This window comes from Chinchilla lanigera, unplaced genomic scaffold, assembly GCF_000276665.1.
Source record: "Chinchilla lanigera isolate Chin_1 unplaced genomic scaffold, ChiLan1.0 scaffold00043, whole genome shotgun sequence".
NCBI lineage: Eukaryota > Metazoa > Chordata > Mammalia > Rodentia > Chinchillidae > Chinchilla > Chinchilla lanigera.
This window is the reverse complement of record NW_004955444.1, coordinates 3,746,623-3,768,938: the sequence shown is the minus strand read 5'-3', so window position 1 is coordinate 3,768,938 and position 22,316 is coordinate 3,746,623. Positions and strand designations below refer to the sequence as shown.

At 38.1% G+C, this 22,316-nt stretch overlaps 1 protein-coding gene across 1 annotated transcript in view; it reads right to left on the bottom strand.

Moving 5' to 3' along the window:
* Window positions 1-9,617, bottom strand: part of LOC106149357 (translation initiation factor IF-2-like) — a 53,042-nt gene extending 43,425 nt beyond the window's left edge. The window contains exons 1-2 of the mRNA XM_013518137.1: window positions 9,506-9,617; window positions 4,554-4,693 (exon numbers count right to left, since the gene is read on the bottom strand). Of these exons, the coding sequence (XP_013373591.1) occupies window positions 4,554-4,693; window positions 9,506-9,554 (189 nt within the window). The 5' untranslated portion in view covers window positions 9,555-9,617. The remainder of the gene's footprint in view (window positions 1-4,553; window positions 4,694-9,505) is intronic.
* Window positions 9,618-22,316: the final 12,699 nt, after the last annotated feature.

Here is a 22,316-nt window from a genome sequence, read left to right as displayed (position 1 = left end):
AGGTGCTTCTCTTTCTTTATTATACATGAATGATGAATATATTTTATACTATTTCACATTTTGACAGTGCTTCTCATTACAATTTTTCTTTTCATATGATGCAGTTGAAGGGTAGTCAATTTTTCTGTATATGATAGATTCCATCATTTGCTCAGTAATGTATCTCTTGGCAGTGAATATATTACACTAGCACATCCCAGTGGTGTGGACAGAAAAACTCAAGTTCTAATACAGAAATAGGTCCTGGGGCTGGGGACTTAGCTCAGTAGCACAGCGCTTGCCTGGCAAGCGTGAGGTCATGAGTTCGATTCCTGATACCGGAAAAAAACCAAAAAACAAACAAAAAAAACCACCAAAAACCAGACATAGGTCCTATGTTTCTCTCTCTCTTTCTCAAATGCACACCTTACTCAAGAAAAACAAAGATTCTCAAATGGTTTTTCTTTCATTTGCTTCCTATGCTTACAAGACAGAAAGAAAAAACAACTTTCTTACCAGTATTCAACTGTGGATTATTTGTGAAAGAATTTTAATTAATATATACATACAATGATAATATTTCTCTATTCTTTATTCCCTGAATGCCTGCATGTGAACTGACGACATCTGATTTTTTTTTTTAGGATCATAGATTTTTTTTTTGTCTTTTTCTTTTTTGGTGCTACTGAGTATTGAACCCAGGGCCTTCCCACTGAGCTTCATTTCAAGGCCTTTGTTTTATTATTTTATTTTAAGATAAGCTCTCCTTAAGTCACTAAATTGCTTAAATTTGTAATCTTCCTGCCTCAGCCTCCCGGAGCACTGACACTGCAGGAGTGCTCCACCAAACCCAGCAAATTATGAAGTATCCTGGAACCGTCTCTTATTGTTAGCTCTTCTGGGTCACGATATGACAAAGGTAGGGGATGTGACAGACTTGCTGTAAAAGGGAGGAGGGTGGGGGACTGAATTTCATATGTGGAGTGTGTATTACATGCACTTGCTTGTGTAGCAAATACAGTCAGCTGCTCAGATAGTGTGAGCATGAAAGAACTGGGTAAAGTATGTTTTCCAAACGTTCACATGACATTTAGCCATGTACTACGTTAAGTTGCCTTAATTTGTTGTTTGAAACTTAACTTCTTTAGGTTTTCCCCAAATCTATATACGCTATGAGTTATAACTGCTGCAAAATTTTATGTCCACTGTCAGCAATGAACTTCAACAGCTATTACTAAGCATTTTATGCCTGTTTTCTTAAGATCGAAATCTTTGGTGCTTTTCTCACTAAATGAATTTCTTGTTTTGCTTTTTATTTTTGTGTTGTTGCGCATGAACCCAAGGCCTTCTGCCTGCTAGACAAGTGCTGTACCATTGAGCTACATCCCTCACTAGTTTCTTGTTGGGTTTCAATTATTTTCTTAGGCACACATCATAACTTTAGCTTCCGTGGGTCCCTTCTTTCTTCTTGCTCCCACACATACATATAGAAGTTCTATTAAAAGTGTTCAACTCCACTAGTATATGGAAACATCAAAGGTGATGAAACATAGTTTTTGTTAAAGAAGTACTTCTACCCTTAATGACGTCTTCACTTCTGACTCTCCTCACCTTTGTCTGAGAGGACAGGATAACCTTTTTCCGAGATTTGGTCCCTTCCACTTTGCCATTTAATTCCTCCCTTATTGTAAAAAAATAACTACAGGGCACTTCCTCATCCCACCTATCTCATCTACTTTATTTTCAGGTAGATGAAATTCTTAACAGGGTGAGTGGAAATATTTTAAGTTGCTTTACTGATGTCAAGGGGAAATACTAGCTAATGGGTCAACTGAAGTCTTTCTAGTGCTCTACGTTTTGCTGTGTTTTGTCATTTTATCTCTATCGTTTCTGTGAAGTTATCAGGACGGCACCATTGTGTTTTTATAAGGATATATGTTTTCGTTTCTCCTAGGTTTATACCCAGGTATAGAATTGCAAGGTCATATGATAACTCTATGCTTACTATTTGCGAAATTGCCATTTTTTCCCATCTTGGATGCATCATTTTCTTATTCAGCCAGTGAAGTTTGCAAACTCTTCACCTCCTTCTCAATCTTTGCTTTTGTCTGCCTTTTCGATCTTAGCCTTCTTAGAAGGAATATTTGATTGGCCACAGAAAATAACGCTGCCCTCTCAGAGCAATATCTTTCTTGCTCTTTCTCATAAACTCTCTAGTACAATTCAGTCACCAATATCACGAGTAAACACTCAAAATACCAACCTCAGAATATTATGTTACTCTGCTTTCCTGTTTTAAGCGCTTGTTTTATCTTTTTAATTTTAGCTAGTTTCATCTTGTCAGGTTGTATCATTCCATTTAGTAATTCAATTATAATTCTTGTATCTCTAAACTATTAGGAAAATTTAGTAATATCTATTACTCTTTCTTTAATAAACCAGCATGGTATATAATTTAAATTTGCAGTATATGTAGTAATCACATATTATGAATATTGCGTCTAAATCCATTATCCTTTCGTTTTGTATGAATCAATACTTTCTAACATACCCATTTATTTGTTTTTTTTTGTGTTAGTTTTTTTATCATTCTCTTTGTGTTAGTCTTTTGTGTATTGTCCAATACACTCATTTATTTCTCTCTTGTGTTAGTCTGTCTCCATTATTATTTAGAAGTTATTTTCAGTACACTAGCTAACTTCTGAAGAAAGGTGCTTTTTTACATGATTTAAGCAACCCCTTAGATTTATATACTATTTCTTATATACAGTTAGAAATTATATTGTTTTTGTGTTATTTTGTAAATGTGTGTGTGTTTGTTATATGCTTTCATTCTTTTATCTTTAAAATAAAAAAAGAAATTATAATCTTCTGGTTCCACAATTTGGTCAAAAATAATTCAGTTTTTAATTTCATTTCCTATAATATGGGATGCGTCTCACTGCCCTCTTGTTCAGACGGAATCATAGTATACAGCCATTAAACAGATATTTTAGATTGCTGCTGAATTTTCTTTTAATTCTTTCCCAAAATTGAGCATATCTTGAAGATGATCTTGGTGTTACCTAAAAGCATTTTTTAATTTTTTCTACAATAGTAATAATCTGTGCTAATAGCTTTGAATATCCTTTAGCCATTTTAGTATATTTACAAAGTTGATTAATTATTACAACTAATTAATTTTTGAGTATTTGACCTATTCTAAAGAAACACCATTCCTATTAGCACTTTTCCTATTCTCTCTTCTCTCAGTCTCTGGCAAAACACTAATCAATTGTTTCTACTAATTACCTTATTCTAGACATTACATGAGAATGAATGATGCAAAAATAGCAATTGTAAATGACTGCTTTCATCTAGAATGTGTTTTCTGTTTCACTTGTGTTGTAATGCATCTGTACTTCCTGCCTTTTTATACCCGAGTAACAGTCCATTATGTTAATATGCCACATTTTATTTACCAATTCATCAGTGATTGGACATTTAGATCATTTTTACTTTTGTCTATGATGAGTAATATTGTTTTGAATATCTTTATACATATTTTTATAAAGATATATATTTTTGTTTCTCCTAGGTTTATACCCAGGTATAGAACTGCAAGGTCATATGATAACTCTATGCTTACTATTCGCGAAATTGCCATTTTTTCCCGGCTTGGATGCATCATTTTCTTATTCAGCCAGTGAAGTTTGCAAACTCTTCACCTTCTCAATCTTTGCTTTTGTCTGCCTTTTCCAGTTTAGCCTTCTTAGAAGGAATATCTCATTATAGTTTCAGTTGGCATACAACTAATGATGAATGATCTTAAGAACATTTTCTTATACTTATTGGACATTTATATTTTCTTTGGAGAGCTGTCCATTCCAATATCATGCCAAATTTTTAGACTGAGTTGTCTTTTCACTGTTTAATTGTTGGAGTCTTTTGTATATTCTGGACATGAATTGCTTGACAGTTTTGAAATATCCTCCTGCATTTTGTTGGTTATCTTTCCATTTTCTTTTCTTCCAAACTATTTTTATTAGTGTATATTTGTGAAACATCATTACATTCATCTTGGGTAACTGGCAGATTCTCATATCACATCTCAATCATTTTTACTTCTCTTTCCCCAGCCCACTCCCTGTCTTCTTCCACCACCAAATCCATTTCCTTGATGGCATCCTTTAAAGCACAAAGTTTTAAATTCTTACGGAGTCCAAGTTATCTATAGTTTCTTTTGTGTAGTGTGCTTTGCATAATATTTCTAATAGCCTCTAAATTTTCAAATTTAACTGCTAAATAGACCCATGGAAGAAGGAGTAAGAGCCCAGAATTAACTCTACTTTAGATCAGTCTCCAATATTCCTTCATTATAAGCCTGGTGGTTTCTTTGTAAGCTGGATGTAACAGTACACAGTTGTAATCTTAACAGTTTGGGAGGCAGGAGGATCATAATTTTGAAATCAGCCTGGGCAACTGGTCAACTTAGTAAGACCTTATCTAAAAACATGCTGAGGATATAGCACGTGCAAAGGCCCTGGTTTCAATACCCTAACAGGGGAATTTATAGATTTAGTTCTTACACTTACACTTCTGGTCCATTTGAAGTTAATTTCTATCTGTGGGATGAAGTAAGGATCCAACTTCACTCTTTCGCATGTGGAGATAGAGTGACTCAGCACAACTTGTTGGTAAGGCTGTTCCAAATCCCTTTCGTTACCGTGACAATCTGATTGAAAAGAAAGAAAAGAAAGTGGCCATACATCTGTAGACTTAATTCTGGAGTTTTACTCCTTATTGTTTACTCCTATTCCTGTGTGTCCTAACTTTTGCCAGCATTACCTGTTTTGATTATTGTGGATTATAAGACATTTTTAAGTAAAGACATTTTAAATCCAAATTTATACTTTCTTCACAATGATTTTGATTATTTTATTATGTATGATAGTTTTTTAATATGGTAAACATGGCTAAGAATCACTAATTCTTAAGTAGTATTTAGTAATCATCATTATAAGTTGTGGCTTATATATTCTTTTTAACTTTCATTTTATGAAGTTGCTACAAACTTACTTCCAAGAAACTCAGAACTGTTCCCTCATTGCAAGTAAAGTGCTTGCTGTCTTGGCATGTCACGGCGGAGCATAATGTTGTCATGATTCCTGTGTTTCTTCGGAGTAATAAGAGATAGAGATGAGACAGCATACAGATCAGACAGTCCGAAATTACATGTTGTTATTTCAGATCACCTGCCATGCGGTATTGACTTAGGCTTCTCCAATGCAGGGAAAGTCAAAGGTCAGGATAGGAATGAACTACCTGTACTTTGCCAGTGGCTCAAGTTCTCTGTGATGGTCTGACTTTAGGCATCCTTGTAAAAGAATATTAAAGACTTTCTGCATGAAACATAAATTATTACTATGAGTGTTAGTAGTGTTTTTTTTTTTTTTTTGGGTTTTCTCCAGTACCGGGAACTGAACTCACGACCTTGCACTTGCCAGGCAGGTGCTTTTGCCACTGAGCTAAATCCCCAGCCCCCCAATTTTTTTTTTGTTTGGTTTTTTTTTCCATTTCTAGGAATCGAACTTACGATCTCGTGCTTGCCAGGCAAGCACTGTGCCACTGAGCTAAATCCCCAGCCCTGTTAGTAGTTGTTTTATTTTTAATGTATGATGAACTATTTTTAAAATTTTGTCTAAAATTGATGATTTATTTACGATAGACACGTTAAATGTACAACAGGTACAATAATAGTTGATCTTTAAGTACACAGAGTTGAAAGATGTTGCCCTGGAGATTGAAGACAACATCTAACAACTACTAAACACTCTGTATACTTTCTAGGAGGAATGCATCCGGCTTAGAAGCCATGTGATATTTTACAATCACCTGAGAATTGTTTTGTGCAATTCTTGGTGACAAACTATCCAGAGTAAAGATAAATATCATATAAAAGCTCATATATGGATACATTTTTGCGCTCATATCTGGTGCCATGATTTTTCTTAGTGAACCTTTACTATCTCTAACAGCGCAGAAGTGATTTTCTAAATGAAATACAGCACAGAAGAAAGTGACTAGTGATAATTTTAATAACAGTTTATAGAACTATCTAGGGGCAAACTGTCCTCTATACTTATTTGCCCTTGAGATTTAGAAAAAATCATGTCTGTAGTGTTCCTAATAAGGAACTAATTTAACTGAGTTCAAGTTAGCCATGAACAAGTGGATTAACCATCACCTTATTAAAATTTTAATTTACATTTCATTTATCACATTTAATAGGATCAACTTTGTCTTTTCAGGGAGAACATTAAATTTCAGGAATGACGCTGGATATCATTAATTTCAAATATTTTTATTGTTGATTTTCTTAGGACATAATTATGGACCCCATGTAGCATGAAGATAATAACATACATAAGATTTTGTTGTTAAAGACTATTTAATCATCCAAGCAATTAAAAATACTTACATTCATATAGCTTTTGAATTGTCTTTCCACAATAAGAATGCTTAATTAAGATAATTTAAGGCTTCTGATTCTTTCAGAATACAGCTTGATAGTTTCCTATTTTTGTGTCTGCAAAAATAGTCTGGATATCTATGGATAACATTTTGACCTGTGTTTTTATTACACTTCTTTTTCCCTTTGTGTCTTAGGTACTTATGCTATTTGCATATGAAAATATTTTTATTATTCTTGTTAAAGTTTGATACTTTTTTGGTAAGGTGCACTGATATCATTAGAACATTTCTATAAATCAAGAAAATTATTCTGTATATTATACTCTTGCTATAGCACCAATGATAAAGGGACCGATGAAGAAAATATTGTACATATAAATGTAAATGTAGCAGGGATAAAGGACTTGAAAATGTTGTGCGTATTAAAACTCTTTGCACAAAGTCCTGCTCCTACATATCCTATATCATTTGATATTACTTGATTAGTACTGAAAAGATATTCTTAACTTTCACTTTTTGATGTGTTCTTAAAATTGACTTCAAATACAATATTAGAACTCTGATGGTTCTTACAAAATAATTGATGACTTTGATCCATTTTTATAATGTCAATCTTAAGAACTTGATGTACGTGAAGGAACAACTTTAATCACCCTCTAGATTTCTGAAAAAGGCAAAAATATGTATATATTTAAAGGTCTATAATCCATTTGCAGAGTTACTATCCTGTCAAGATATTTTTCAGATTATATCATTAAAGTAGTAAAAAGTAGCATTTCCTTAAAATGAGACAAGCGATCTAATTTTAATGAAAGCTACTGGTAATGTCAGACACCCAGATAGAGTTTATAATGCTTAGTAATTACCGCAATCTTTCTTCTCTTTTACTAATTATTTCAAGAGAAAGAAGTAAAAGCTTTGAGAATGGGCACAAAAGGCAGCTATATTGGATCTTTTTTGTAAAGCAAATAGCTTTCAAATCATTCCATTAGCTGTCACCGGAGTACAAAAAGAATTAATCAAAAATGACATAAAATTTAAGGGCCTGCCAAAACCTCATGAGAAAAATAATCCCATCACAAAAAGAAAGACACTAAAGGTACGGTCCCTGATATTTTCCAGGGATTTCACTTTTTTCCCTCACAGAACCACATTTGTGCGTGTAACAGTAGTGCTTCAAATTTTCTAAAGTTAAAAGAAACTCTTGGAAGTGGGTAATGTGCCAAAAATGCTAGTTAATCAATACACTTCTGGAGCTCTTGTACTGACATAATGAAGTATTCTCTCTTTTCCCAAGTACTGTATCTTAGCATATAGTACGGATTTTGACTCTATTTTGGATTTTGACTCTATTTTGTTGTGCTATTTGAGATTGTTAGAATCTTGTATAGAGTCACGGCGACAACTATAACGTACAACTGGAAAATGAAAAGGAAGATAAAAGTTGGTGAGGACATAAGAGAAAACATATTTTGTGAGTCTAAATGTAAATATCCAGACAATTATAATTTAATATCCTTTATTAGACTGTTCTTTAAGCGCTTACAAACACAGTAATCTGTGTTTACTGAGGAGAAAAAATGAATAATCGTACAAGGTTCTTGAGACAGAAGCGGGGATGCGGATCGAGAGCAAGGGAGTCGCACTGTCCTGCAGCTGAAGGTGACCTGCCACAGTGATTCTCTAACGTGTTTTTGAAACAGTGGCGAGAGGCCCTTAACATATACACATGGACTGTCACATGCACACCTGGTGTCTAGCAAACTCAGTATAAGAGACGCAGCAACCACCATCAGCAGCAATGTAGTGTTCCTCTTGAGTATTATCCTTATAAAAATATGGACAAAATTATAGACTAGGTCATCCTCTGGAACTGAACTCAAACTTAGGTAGACATGGTTTATTTTAATTCATGGAAATGTTAATGATAACTAACTGTCGTGGTTTGGGGGATATTTGCAAGGGGAAACAGTATAATACAGGACAAATATCTTATAAGATTATTTATAACACTCACCCAAAGAATCATATGCAAAGGAGTGTATAAAGTCTGTCCACACACTAAAGACCCAAGAATCTTGCTGAGGGCCTGGATCTCATGACAATGCCCTGCATGAGTCCAGCTGAAGACCTAGAGCTCATAACAATGCCTCCCATGAGTCCAGCTGGAGGCCTAGGGCCCATAACAGTATCTCATGCAGGCCTGTTTCAGAGTTCTGTGCTGGGAAGGCCCAAAGGTCAGTGGTGGAGGCTAGAAAATCTGTGCCAGCAGGATGAAGGATCTGTGCTAGCAGGCTGAGGGATCTACACTGGAGCCAGGAATCGATGCTCAAAGTAAGAACCAAAACTCCCTCGAAAAGTAGCACAGCCAACCTCAGCAACAGTGAAGTTCTGAGCTCCTCCAACAGCTGAGTTCCCATCAGCAAAGCTAACGCAGCAAGCTTCTCCAGGAGCCTGGCAGTGCACTATCTTCCACTCTGCAGCCAGGAAGTGATGCTCAAAGTAAGGACCAGAGCTCCCCCAAAGAGCACTGAAGCTATTCTCAGTGCCAACAAGGTCCTGAGCTCCTTGGAGGATGAAAACAGCTGAATTTATCAGGAAAACCAGCATGATGAGCTCCTCCGAAAGAACCAAGAGCTCCTTACAGCTTCTACCAGGTCCAACAGCCTGCTCCTCCTTCCCCAGTTCTGCCTCTTACTCTGCTGGCAACAGTCCCCAGGTGGGCCTCCCACACCCAGCACCACGCTGACTCAGTTCAGCTGGGGGTTATAAGCTGACCATCAGTTGTCAGTCACCACACTAACATTTTAAATACCAATTCTGTGTCAGGTATTTATATCATTCTCCTATGTATCTCTTAACACATGTTATGGAGCCATTACTTCCACTTATAGAGAATAAAATCTTAGCTCACAGGATTTTACAGCCACAAATTTTGAAGTGGCAGACCAGTCATCTACTGATCTACTTTATATGTGATTCTAAGCACACTTGCTTTAGCCACTTTCTTCCCTGCTGTGACCCAGTACCTAACACCCTCAACCTGAAGGAGGATAGATTCACTTTGGCTCACCGTGTGTGGTGGTTTCAGTCCGTGGAGGTCTGGTTCCAAGGCAGGGCATCGTGGCACAGAGGGATAGCAGAGGAGGAGGTGTCCAAGTGGCGGTGGCCAGAAAACAGCGCGAGGGAAGGAGCCAGAAGGGAGACTATGTCCTCCCGGGGGGTGCCGCCAATGCCCGACCTCCTCAGCCAGGCCCTGCCCGCCAACAGCAAGTCACGTATACTGCCCTTCCCACCGCATTAGGCTTTGGGTGGGGGTCAAACCATCACAGTCCTAAAGTAGCAAGATGTTTCTGATTGGTGCCTGAATCAAAGAAACGCATTGCAATTCCAGAGGAACACCGTTCCCATCATTTTTATACTTATTCTTTGGTGTGGTTACTACATGACTCAGATGTGATAATGTGATACGGTCATCTCTTTAAAGTAGGAGCAACTCTTACTTTTCTTCAATTACATATCATTACCTTTAGAAAACTATATTGAAAGACTAATTTTACATTGGTATGTCACTTAATTACATATCACTAGTGACATGGAAAATTGAAAATACTGTATAAATGTTCCCTAAAACAAAACCCCAAGAAGCTCCTACCCCAGTATTACCAAAATCAAGTGTGGTGAGTCATCCAGTTTTTTTCAAGTTGCTATTACTCGAGCTGAGGAACAGATTTGCCAACAGTTCCAGTTTATCTCCCGGGAATTTGTGGAAGCTCTGAAGGCGCATCAGCCATTCTGCTTCAGGACCCTTGCTTGGGCTCGGTTGAGGTTCTGGAGAGCTTTCTTGGTAGAAATGAGTATGAAGGACTTAGCATATTTTCACCCCTTCTCAGATCCTCAGGCCTCATCCATTCTGTTCCTTGAGGGTTTTTTGTCTTCTTTTTATTTTTGGAATTCAAGCCCGACTGCAGAGGGTAAAGCAATCTCCCTCTACCTCCTCTTTCTGGATACTTTGGAGAACAAACACGAAGATGCTTTTTATTAAAGAATTTAATGATCATAGTGGTGAAGGGCACCGAGAGCAAATAATTCAGATAAGGAAATTGCAAAGCTGCACTTAGATAACTGACAATTTCTGGGTGTGTTAGAATTAGAATTTCGGGAGTGGTTGCCGTCACCGTGCCTGCCAGCCTCCCATCTGCGGGGGGCGCTTTCCATGCTCCTGTCACTTGTCTCGTGGTTCTGCTGCGTTCACTTTTCTGTGTTTGGTCTCCCTATGATGGAGGGTCACAGCCTCTCTGAGATACTTTTTCTACTTGTCTTACTCATCCTTTCTTTCTACTAAGGGGCCTTTCTGAAGGATTTTTAAAAATTGCATCTCTAGGAAGTTTTCTCTGACTCTAAGGGGTGTCCCCCAGCATATACCATGTGTACTTTGTGCTTAGCCTATTAAAATGATAATTTAGTTTTATGTGTGTATGCCTCCTAAACTACTAGTCAGTGAGCACAAATCTTCCCCCTACCCAATTAGCATAGAGAATAATACACAGTAAGTATCCAGTGAATTTGGCGGATGAAAGCGTGAATACCTTTCCCAGGATGATTTCCACGGGTGCTAGATCCACATTTTCCATGTTGTCTGTCATCCAAGCACCTTTTTTTTCTGCTGTCCCCACATTCTTTCCTGTGCATTCACTCACAGTTTTCCCCTGTCAGATGGCAATTCCAGAATCAAACATTATTTCTCTATCAAGCTTTTCTTGACAGACTTTCACCTTCACAACTGATAAAATGAAAGGATGTTCTTAGTGAATCTTCCATAGATACTTCCACTTTCTCACTTAAACATATTATAGCACATTATTTTTATATGTCTGTCTTCTAATGTATAATCCTCTGGGGATGAGTCTGTTTTGTAATTATTTTTGCCTCTAGAAATCTACTAAAATGCCTGATACTTGATAATTTGTTGGATGACTAGTCTTTACAGACAAGTAAAGACTTTTGTCATCCAAAAATGACAAGTCTTTACATATAGCACCCGATTTGTCAACCGATTCAGTAACTAGAAGCTGATGGCTTTTGCCTCTCACTTTTGTAACTCTGAGGATGGCATTCATCAAAACCAGACTTCATTTTTGACTTTTTTTTCCTGGTCTGAGCTATACTGAAAGCAGGCGTAGCAGTCAAGGTTTTATACAGAAACAGATATAATACAGGATATGCAAATGTATAAGAAATTACAAGGTCGGCTTATGATGGCCAGCCCCAGAGTCGGACGAGGAAATGTGCAGAGGGTGTCTGCATGCTGGAGACTGGGAGACTCAGTCCAGGGTCTGGAGTCACTGCAGCGTTCTGTGCAAGTCCCTATCAGGAGGTCAATGGGTCTGTGAAGGAAAGCTGAAGAGTCTACAATGGAAGGCTGAAGGATCCAAGGCGGAAGTCAAAGAGTCTGCGCTAGAAGCCAGGAGAGGATGTCCAAGCTGAAGGTGAAGACTAGAGCTCCTGTGAGGAATGGAAGCTCCTCTGTTTCTCCTCATTTCTCTTTTCCCTACTTAGACTCTAGGGTGTAGAATTGCTGAGCTAATTTAGTTAAGCTTCTAAGCTTCTCAAGTTGACACAATCAATCAACCACTACAGCAGGATAAGTGTCTTAGTTACTTTTCTCATTGCCGAGACAAAATATATGACACACCCAGATAAAGGAAAAAAAAGTTTATTCCAGTCCACATTTTTTTTTTTTTGTGGTTTCAATTCATAATTGTCAGGCTTTAAGTTATCACAGATCAGAAACTGTTCATGGTGTAGCAGGAATGCAGCAAAGCAGCAAGCAGCAAGCAGCAATCTTACCTTCCCTCTCTTCCTTTATATTTTGTCCAAGCTATAAACTTATTGTTTGGTCTCACCCACACCCAGAGTAGATCTTCCTATCATCCACACCCAGAACTATAATAAACCAATCTGTGGACTAATTTAGCACTGCACCCATTTAATTCCGGTATTACACATCTTCAATCCAGCCAGCTCCAAAAAGCACCACCTATGAGGACACAAGGCTTTGAGAGGACATCTAGATACAAGCCATAATAATAAGCATCTCTTTAATCTCAGAGGAGAATTTATATTTCTAACGATATTCACAAAGTTACTCCTAATTATGTTGGTTTTTATGCAGTCAACAGATTATCAGCTCTATCTGGACATTTTCCTTTTTATTTAACAATAACAAAGTTTTATTAAAGGTAAAAGAAGAAACAGGCTTTGCAGAACAAATTTGGGCCAAGTAAAAATAGAAAAAGTACACCCTACTGTGTGAGGGTGGGCCAACCATACAAGAGTGACCTAGACATTTCTAACTATAGACATACTTGTATCTAGATTTGGGGTGAAAATTGCTTGAGAAGAGCATTTGAGGTAGATTTTCTAGAAGTTATGTGAGAAAAATTCATTCAGCAGTAATTGCACAGATACTTTTTGAACAACCACTTTTTCCAAAAAATTCCCCTCAGCAGAAATCAAACAGAGAGATAGGATAAAATTAAGTAGAATCAGAATAGCAATTGTGGTAGAGCCATGTCTCGTAATATCTTGGGTTTTCTGTTTAGGAATCTAGTGGAAGAATCTAACATATCTAAAGTGTATGTAAAAGTCAGAAGGTGTTCCAGGCTATGTTTCTGAAGATAATTTAGAGACATCTTCAGTAGCAGAGCACTTCCCCTTCTTTACCCCAGTAAATCATGTCAGCCTGAACTGCGTTCCTCCAACTCAGCAAACAAGTTAGACCCTTAGGGAAATTTGTGGCTATCATTTTTCACTTGGGCACATTTTTTAGGGAAGGGTTTGTTGTGCATCTTTGTCACTCACAGAAACTTACAAACTATTAGCTTTTGATATTTCTGGTGAAATTCTTTTTTTTTTTTTTTTTTTTTTTTGGTTTTTCTCCGGTGCCGGGAACCGAACTCACGACCTTGCGCTTGCGAGGCAGGCGCTTTTGCCGCTGAGCTAAATCCCCAGCCCCTCTGGTGAAATTCTTATTAAATAACATCTCTTTCCTGCTTTATATTTCAGAACTGTATCTGATCTTCTCTTATCAGTCTTGGTCAGGACCTAACACAAATCAACTCTACTTGTTGGTAAATCACTTATGTGATAACCCTGGGGACGCAGCGGCACTGAAAGTTCCGTGCTTCCTGTGAATCGAAGGGGCTGAGGAAGGCTGGGTAGTAGAGGTGAGCAGCGTTGAGTGGTTCCGAGAAGGTCTGGGCACTAAGACAAGTGCTGTGGGACATACTTAGCCTTGCCAAGGGAAACTGGTGAGGAGTTTTCTTTTGGTTGCTACAAGTCTTGTTTCATTTTAGTTTTGCTGTTGCACCTTTCTGTTAGAGGATGTGATTATCCAAAAGAGAGCATTTCAAGACAGTCTTATTTTGAAAATTAAAAGTGGCTAAGGTTCTAATTTATTAAGTAAGTACAATATTGATGTGAACAGTCAGACGTTATTTAGTTAATGAAAGTTCTTGCTTTTTTCCAGTAACCAAGATTTCAGAATCAATCAAGATTATCATTATGCTTCATGTCTTTTAATTCAATAGGGATACGTTCTGGCTAAATTTCTATCACTGCAGCTATAATTGTATTCATATCTACATTAAATTACTTTAGCAACATGGCCTAGGATAAATGTATATATGATATTCTCTTATCTCTGTCAGTGTGTCTCTCTGTCTCTGTCTCACTCTATCTCATTTATCTGTAGTATCTCTTTTATAGTTAAGAAATTGATATGAGAAATAGAAAAGTAACATTTAGTGAGCAGAAAGATCAAAACTAAACTTGACATCACCTTGAGTTCAAACCTTACTTTCCTTCTTCCACATAAGGGAAAATGCATAAAAGTCTAGTGAAATAAAAACAAAACTTTTAAAGTGACAGGTTGAGGGCATATCTAAATGATCTATCACAAAATTTGAGGGTGTATGGAACCACTGCCATGATTTTCTATTATCAAGCTTAAAAATTATCATGATTTGAGGTTCCAAAGTAGCTATATATGGTGGGGGGAAGAGAGGGAAGTTCCATAAAGCACGTATATATAAACTATAGGAAGCAATGAGGTACTGGGGAGTATCCTTACTTCTTAAGTGAGCATGGTTGGCCACATAAATTTTACAAGTCAAATAAAATGCCACTTTAACAGACTCTATGTAGCCAGCTGTGGTACCTAATACCTGTAATCCCATCACTTTGGCGACTGAGACAGGAGGATCATCATGAGTTCAAGGACAGCTAGGATTATACAGTGTGTTCAAGGCCAGTCTAAACTGTATAGGGAGATATTAGCTCAAAAAAATTTTAAAAAAGATTCTGAGAGCCTAACTCATATAAGAGACAAAGGAAGAGAAAGACTCATAGGTGATGTTTGTAGAATAAAGGCTACAATGAGACCACAATGAGAAGTTCTATTTCTTGGTTAGAATCCCAGAATGGGTCATGAAAGCAGAAAACACCCAGAAGACGCCAAGCCAAGGAATAATGCCTTCTTATTTAGGACTAACTCTTGTCAGTGCAGGAATACAGGTTACTTAGAGACTAAGTTAGTGTTATCAAAATTAAAGGTAAATTATTTGATGCAAGTTATGTAAGATTGGATCACAACATCTACTACTAATAAGAAAGTAGTATTCTCTGTGCTTTCTATAAAGACCCGTCCCAGTAGTCAAGTGTGTAGATATAGCCATCACTTCATCATATGGTCATGCTCCAATTTTAATAAGTTCTTATCCCATGCCAGGCACTGTGTAGGTCTGCAGATTCAGCGATAGCAAATCATTCATGACCATGGAAATCCTCCTTTGACTCTAGGGTTGATTTCTTGTTTGTTCTGCATGAACCAATAGCATTCCTTACAGTGTGACTTTCACGAGTTCCTGCCTCTATTTTTATACATCTTCAATTTGAATTTGTAAGAAACTCAATACCTTTTTCTAAATCCTGTTAAATTTAGTTGTGAGGAACACCATAACATCTACTATGTGCCACAGGACCATAATTTCCTGCTAAAAAAATAAAAATGTTCACTTTGATGGTCATATGAGCAGGTAAGCAGAACTGACTTTGTAGGTGTAGGTGAGAAAATCAGTGCAGGAAGCCATGGTTCTCTCCGTGTGTCTACAGGTGCTGAGGACTAACCTTTAAAAGCAACATAATCTTAAAGCCTAAAAAATGGAGCACAGTACTTTTCATAGTTTTTAAAGTGAATTGAAGGTGGAAACAGAAATCTGAGCCAGGGTTACATCACTTTTATGTATTAGACTGGCAATAAACCAGTTGAAAGACATTCAAGAAAAAGTGAGATGCCAGGTTGAAACAAGAAGTCAATAGGATATATAGAACCTAAAGAAGGTAAAAATGATGGTAAAGGTGAGGCTGACATCAGTAACAACAATTGGCATTTTTCTTCAAAATGCAAGTTGTACAAATCAGGTAAATTATTTGGTGTGACTTAGGGAGCTTTCTACTTGATTTAAAATTGTAGTTCAAATGTAAGTACAGTTGTATGCTACCTGTTTAACATCAGCTTATGAGTCTGCTCAGACTACTAACAAAGTACCATAGGCCGGTTACCTCAACAGAGAAATTTATTTTCACACAGTTCTGAAGGCTAAGAAGGCCTAGGTCAAGGCTCTGGCTGATTTCATTCTTTGCTGAATGCTCGTTTCCTGCGTGGTGGACATCCCTCTCCATCCTGCGTCCTGACTGGAGCGTGGTAGGGGGAGGGGTACTTTCTAGTGTTGCTTCCCTTGTAAGGGCACTAATCCCATCATGGGACCCTTTCTGTTGTAATATCCAAATCTAATTCATTTCCCAAAGGCCCCATCTCTAAATGCCATCATATCGCAGAGCATACCTTTAATAGAGGAATTTTAGAGGGATGCAGTTTAGCCCATAGCATTCTGTACCTTGGCTTCCCAAATCCTGTGTCTTTGCACACACGATAACCTTCACTGTATCCCAACAGCTCCTGAAGTTTTAAATTGTTCCAGCATCAACATTAAAGTCCAAAGTCTCATCAAAATATTATGTAAATTAGATATGAACTGAGAGGCTTACCTGAAGCAGAATTCCTGTCCATCTATAAGCTTGTGTGACAGAACAGGTGCTACGCTTCAGAAATTCGTAGAACAGGGGCAGATATAGGATAGACATTTGCAGCCCAAAAAGAAGTAGGAAAGGATGAAAGGGTGACAAGTCCCAAATGAATATTCCACTTAGAAGATGAGTTTTATCAGACTGGGAGAGTTGAGAATAATCCCCTCTGGTTCCCTGCTGTGTCTCCTGGACTCGATGGGAATGCAGCCCACACTACAGAGCCGCAAGCTTCATCCACTCAGTGACTCCACTTGATTTCCATGTCCTATGGAAATGTTCAGCTCTCACCCAGAAGTCTGTGAATTTTACCAAGCTCAGATCCCCAGTTTTCTATACCTCCTTCTGGGTGTACCCGCTCTTATTTGCACTAACCGCTGAAGAAACAGCTCTTTCTAAGGCGACCCGAGAAACCCACTCACAGATAACAGTCACTAGCACCTTGAACTTTACTGAAGGTTTTTGGAGGGGGCTTAAGGAACACATGCAATAGCAATAAAACCATTGACTTGAATACTCTCAAAATGTGATTTTGCCGTTCCACTTCAGGTCCCTTCCAGAGCGCGCTTTCCTGCGCCGCCCCTGCGCTCCGTGTGCCCTGCATCTTCTCTGCCCTCCTTCTCTCAAGAACACACCAAGCCACACCCTGGTCACCCACACGTGCCTTTCTTAGCTCCCGCTGAGGGTACCGCCCGCCCTTCCACCAACAACACACAGCTACAGTCGGTTCATCACGTGATTTTCTCCCAAGGGCTTCCTCCCCGGCAGAATTAGGATGTCAAATTTAAAGATGTATGATACTGAAAGGATATCTACTTTGTAACACAAAATGAAAAATAGAGCACAAAAAAGAGTAAAGATCTCCACATTTACCATTCTAAGGTAGATTGTATTTCAGGCTGCATATTTCATTCATTCTTTCTAGAAGTTATTTTATATATTTATATATGCAGATATCTTAAAAGTGAAAGAAAACTTAGCAAATTAACTGATCATTTATTTCATCCACTTAAACTTAGAAATTTAGTCAGTTTAAGCAATGTCATGAGTTTTTTGTTCTTGTTTTTGACAGTCTTGCTGTGTAGCTCAGGCTGCCTTGCACTCACTATGTAGCTGACTTTGAACTCAGTGGGATCTTCTTGCCTCGGCCTACTAAGTGCTGGGATTGCAGGGGTGTGCCACCATGCCCAGCTATTCTTTCTATTTTATTATTTAGTATAATGACTACTTAAAATTTAACTATCAGAATATAATATAGTTCATTGGTATGGCACATGGATCTCTGTTTTCAAATTTTTGCTTGTATAAACACCTCTTTGGAATACCTTCTCTCTAGTGGATAGCGTAGCTCTCCATATATTTACCGAGATTTTTAAAGATAGATCCCCAATTATAAGGTAGCTCCATCAGAGGGTATTTACTGCTGGCTTGAGTATGGTTGCTCAAGCCCTTTCATGCATCTCAGCCAGAAACAACCCACCTTCTGTTGGACGGGTCCATGTCTTGTAAGCAGGTGATACTCCAGCGAGTCTGGCAGAGTGAATCTGAGCCAAGGGTTATTACTGTGATCAAAAGAGAGAATTTCAGAGTACTCCTGTTTTCTCATGACGTAAGGTCAAGGCCAAGATGTTGTTTTTTTATGCGCCTACTACAGGCAATGTGTGTAAATTCTCAGAGACAGATATACTTCTACTTCTCATCTTTTTCAAGATGCGTGCGCTCACCCAAATGCATGTGCACTCACACAATGGTTCACACTGTGCATTACAGTGCATACAGAAGGTGTAGTTTTGCTTCAAGCAGTTTGAAGAGCTCTTAGTTTAAAGTTTGATTTTAGTTTAAAATACCTTTTACTTTCTGAAAAATTCTGAAGTGTACAAAAATCACCCTTCCAATGACAAATTTAAAAGTAAATTAACACATAGAAATGCTGAGAGGTGTTTGTGTGAAGTGGTGCTAGACAGTTGTTATCACTGCAGTATCTGTAAGTATCTCTCAGACGAGTAGAATATTCCCTGTTGTGTCAAGTGCCTTGTAGCTGCATTATGTCCTCCCTCCCGTTAGAGCACCACTTAGTACAATGGGGTGCAATTAAGCCAGTGGAGCCTTGGTGATCTGAAAGGTAGTTCTCTTCCAAAGTGTTTCATTTACTCCTCTGTGTTAATAATGGTTTCCATATTATGCTATCATGGGGACTCAGTAGTAAGAAAATATTTCAGCTCTAGATTAAATGGAGAGAAATTGATATATTCTCAGTTCAAAATTTCTACAAATACAACCTTCAGTTTTCTTACTCTTTCCCAATGACTAATACAAAAATATTACCCATGAGTAGTGTTTTGTGGGGAAATGATTTCTAGATCTTCCCGAGGGTATGTGATTCTTTCATGTGTTTTGTCTTTCAGTTTGAGTCATAAGTTCATGCAGCAGCAGATATTTTTACCTTAAATTAAGTACTAATATTACATTGATACAAGGATATATTAATAATGACTAAAACCTGGAAACATTATCATATTTTCCTCTATCTTAGATTGCATGTTGTACTCCTAATAATAATTGATATTGGGTGATCTATATGTTCTCAACATTTTAAAATATTTCATTGACCATATATTTTTTGAGGAGTACTTTGTTTCAGTACTTATAGATTTAATTTTTTTTGCAGTTTTTTTCTACCTTATGACTGATATGAAATGCTTTTCAACATCTTAGACATTTTCAGTTATATTTTTCCAAACCCCTCTTGGTGTACCAGGTCTGTACTTTCCCCAGATATTTTCTCAACCTAGAATATTTAAAAATTCTACCACCTTGTTTTATGCACATAGTTTGCACTTTATCCTGCTTTATCTTTTCCCTTTTAAATCTGAATTAATGGGTGCTGGGGATTTAGCTCAGCGGCAAAGCGCCTGCCTGGCAAGCGCAAGGTCATGAGTTCGGTTCCCGGTACTGGAGAAAAAACAAATAAATCTGAATTAATGCTATGTAGCTTTCTTTTTTCATTGTACTTATTTTTTTTTTCTAGTCAGCTTTTGGTTAACTATTTTGAATTTCCCTCAGCTTCTTTCTTTTTGTGATATAATAGAAATTGGATGCGGTCTGTTTTAAAATTTTGTATTTTAATTCAGCCTAATTTAGTCATTTCCAAAATTGGCCTTAATAAAATATGTCTGTGGATTTTTCAGCTCCTTTATGCTTCTTTTTTTCACCGAGTGTAACATTCTTAATCTATGGAAGAAGTAACTTGATTCTCTGTTTCTCCCTTACCAGGCTCAGAAATCAACACAAACCTTCATGAACTGTATAGAATTAGTTCTCAGAAATTCTGGCTCAGAATGTCCAGGTGTTTGCCCAGGTGTTTGCCTACACACTGGAATTATAGCTTTCCTCTAAGAACTGATCCCGCAGATGTGGGCCCTGGGCCAGCAGCACTGGCTTTACCTAGAAACCAGTTGAAAAGGCAGAATCTCTACTTACACCTGAGGACCTGCATTTAACAAGATCCCCAGGTGATTCCTATGCATATTGAAGTTTGAAAAGTCCTCAAAAGTTTTACTAAGATTCAATTTTAGGACTGCTTGCTGGGTGTTAAAGAGATCATTTCCTAACCTGGGAGCTGAACACAGGCCAAATGTTGAATAGTTCTCTATTAAAATCAGCGTTTGGCTAAAGCTGGGGCTATGGCAAAATCTCATTATTTTAGACTGTCTGGGATGTAAGAGTAAGTCTGCAATTTTAGCAAAATTAAATAAGTATATTAATATGAACTATATCCATATAAAATTAACTCTTTCTGATTTGCTATTATATCACAAACTCATTTGTCATCATTGCAAGCTTCCAGATTGCTTTTGTAGGCATTTCGGAGCACATTTTATAGAAGATAGATTCTCCTTTTCTACCAATGCCATTGATGATTCAGAGACAAATCCTGAAAACCTATGGCCTAAGTGGAAGTAAATATCCCAAAATATTAATAAATTTACTTGAATTTCTTTGCATGAATGTGGTTCATGCCAACACACGAATACTAATTCTCCTTAACCTGTAGTTATTTACTATTTATAGTGCTGCCATAGTATTATTTAAATTTTTCCCATCAACTTCTCTGGCTGCAGGAGGGGCGAACAGACTTTCAGCCCCACACGCCCTGCGCTGAGAGAGACAGTGTTCTGGGAGCGGCTGGATTTGTGGGTTCGAGTCTGTGCTCACTCACACTGCCATGGATCCCAGCTGAAATGCGCGGAGAGAGCCAGGTATTTCCCAGCTACTCCCTGAGGGCAGAGCGTGCACATCAGGACCCTGCCACCATTACAAACAGAGTCCTGGCCTCCCTGCTCCCGCCAGCAGAGAGGAGGTTTTCACTCAGAAGCCTCAGGGACTTCTCTGGCTGTGGGCGGGGCAAATAGATTCTCAGCCCCGTGCGCCCTGCATGCCCTGTGCAGAGTGAGCGAGTTCTCCAAGAGCCTCTGACCCGCAGTTCGAGTCTGAGCTTGGCCTTTGCCCAGACCCCCTAGGGAGTTGAAGGCTGGGGAGGTCTGTGACTGCTACCCATCTGGGCTGCATCTGGTTCCTGTATGAGTCCTGAATTGAGTGGAGACATAGATTCAGGTGGTTCACAAACTGTAGATCCTGCAATTTGTGTCTGAATTATGCCTGTACCCTAAACTACCTGGGGACATAGGTCCATGGACTGGGATTGTCACACAAGTCCAACCTGAGTCAGGCTGTGCACGTGCCCTGAACTGCAAGGGGACACTGGATCAGATGGTCGGCCATCAACTGACACAAGTGCCCATGTCTGAGAACAGGGATAACTAGATACAAATCAAACACTGCCAGAAAACCCAAGACTAAGTAGCACTACTCAGAGGTCACCAAGGGGCAAACCGGAACAACAGGAAAAATAGGGACACTAGTAGTCTTGGCTGAGTAGCTACTGAAGAGGGGAACTGAGCTTTCTGCATCTGGTAGCAAACATGCCAAAACGAAAGATTAAAACACAATCCCAGAACTCCACCCCAATCAGAACAAGTCCAGAAGACATCAACATAGGAGAACTTGGTAAACACATGCCTGAAATTGCTGAAATGATTGCAATGGAAGTAAAGAAACAACTCCATAAGGCCATAGAAGAGAAGACATTGGAAATAATCTCTCAGGCAAAAAGTGAAATGATAATAATAATGAAGGAAATGCTCAAAACGTCTGAAGAAGAAATATATAAGAAAATAGAAGAACAAAGGCAAGAGTCAGAAGTGTTCAATGAAAAATATAGAAAGGACTTAGAATACATGAACCAGATTCTAAGAGACACCCAGGAAAACAAAGCTGCCACTGAAAGCTACCAAAACCGCTTGAATGAAGCAGAAGATAGAATCTCAGACCTTGAAGACAACACGGCGGCTAGCGACCATGAAAGAAAGGATTTCGTAAAATCAGCAAGGATCCAGGAAAAAATCAATTCAACAGCTGCAAGATGAGGCAAAGAGGAATAATGTACTAATTATAGGAGTCAATGAAATAGCAGGAAGCAACACGACTGACATTAAAAGATTACTTGCAGAAATAATAGCAGAAAATTTCCCAAGCATGGAAACAGAACCTGATATGCAGAGAAATGAGGCATTTAGAACTCCAATCAACCACAACCAAAATAAAACTACACCCAGACATATAATAGTCAAGTTCCAAGATCTCCAGCAAAATAACAGAATATTAAAAGCTTCTAGAGA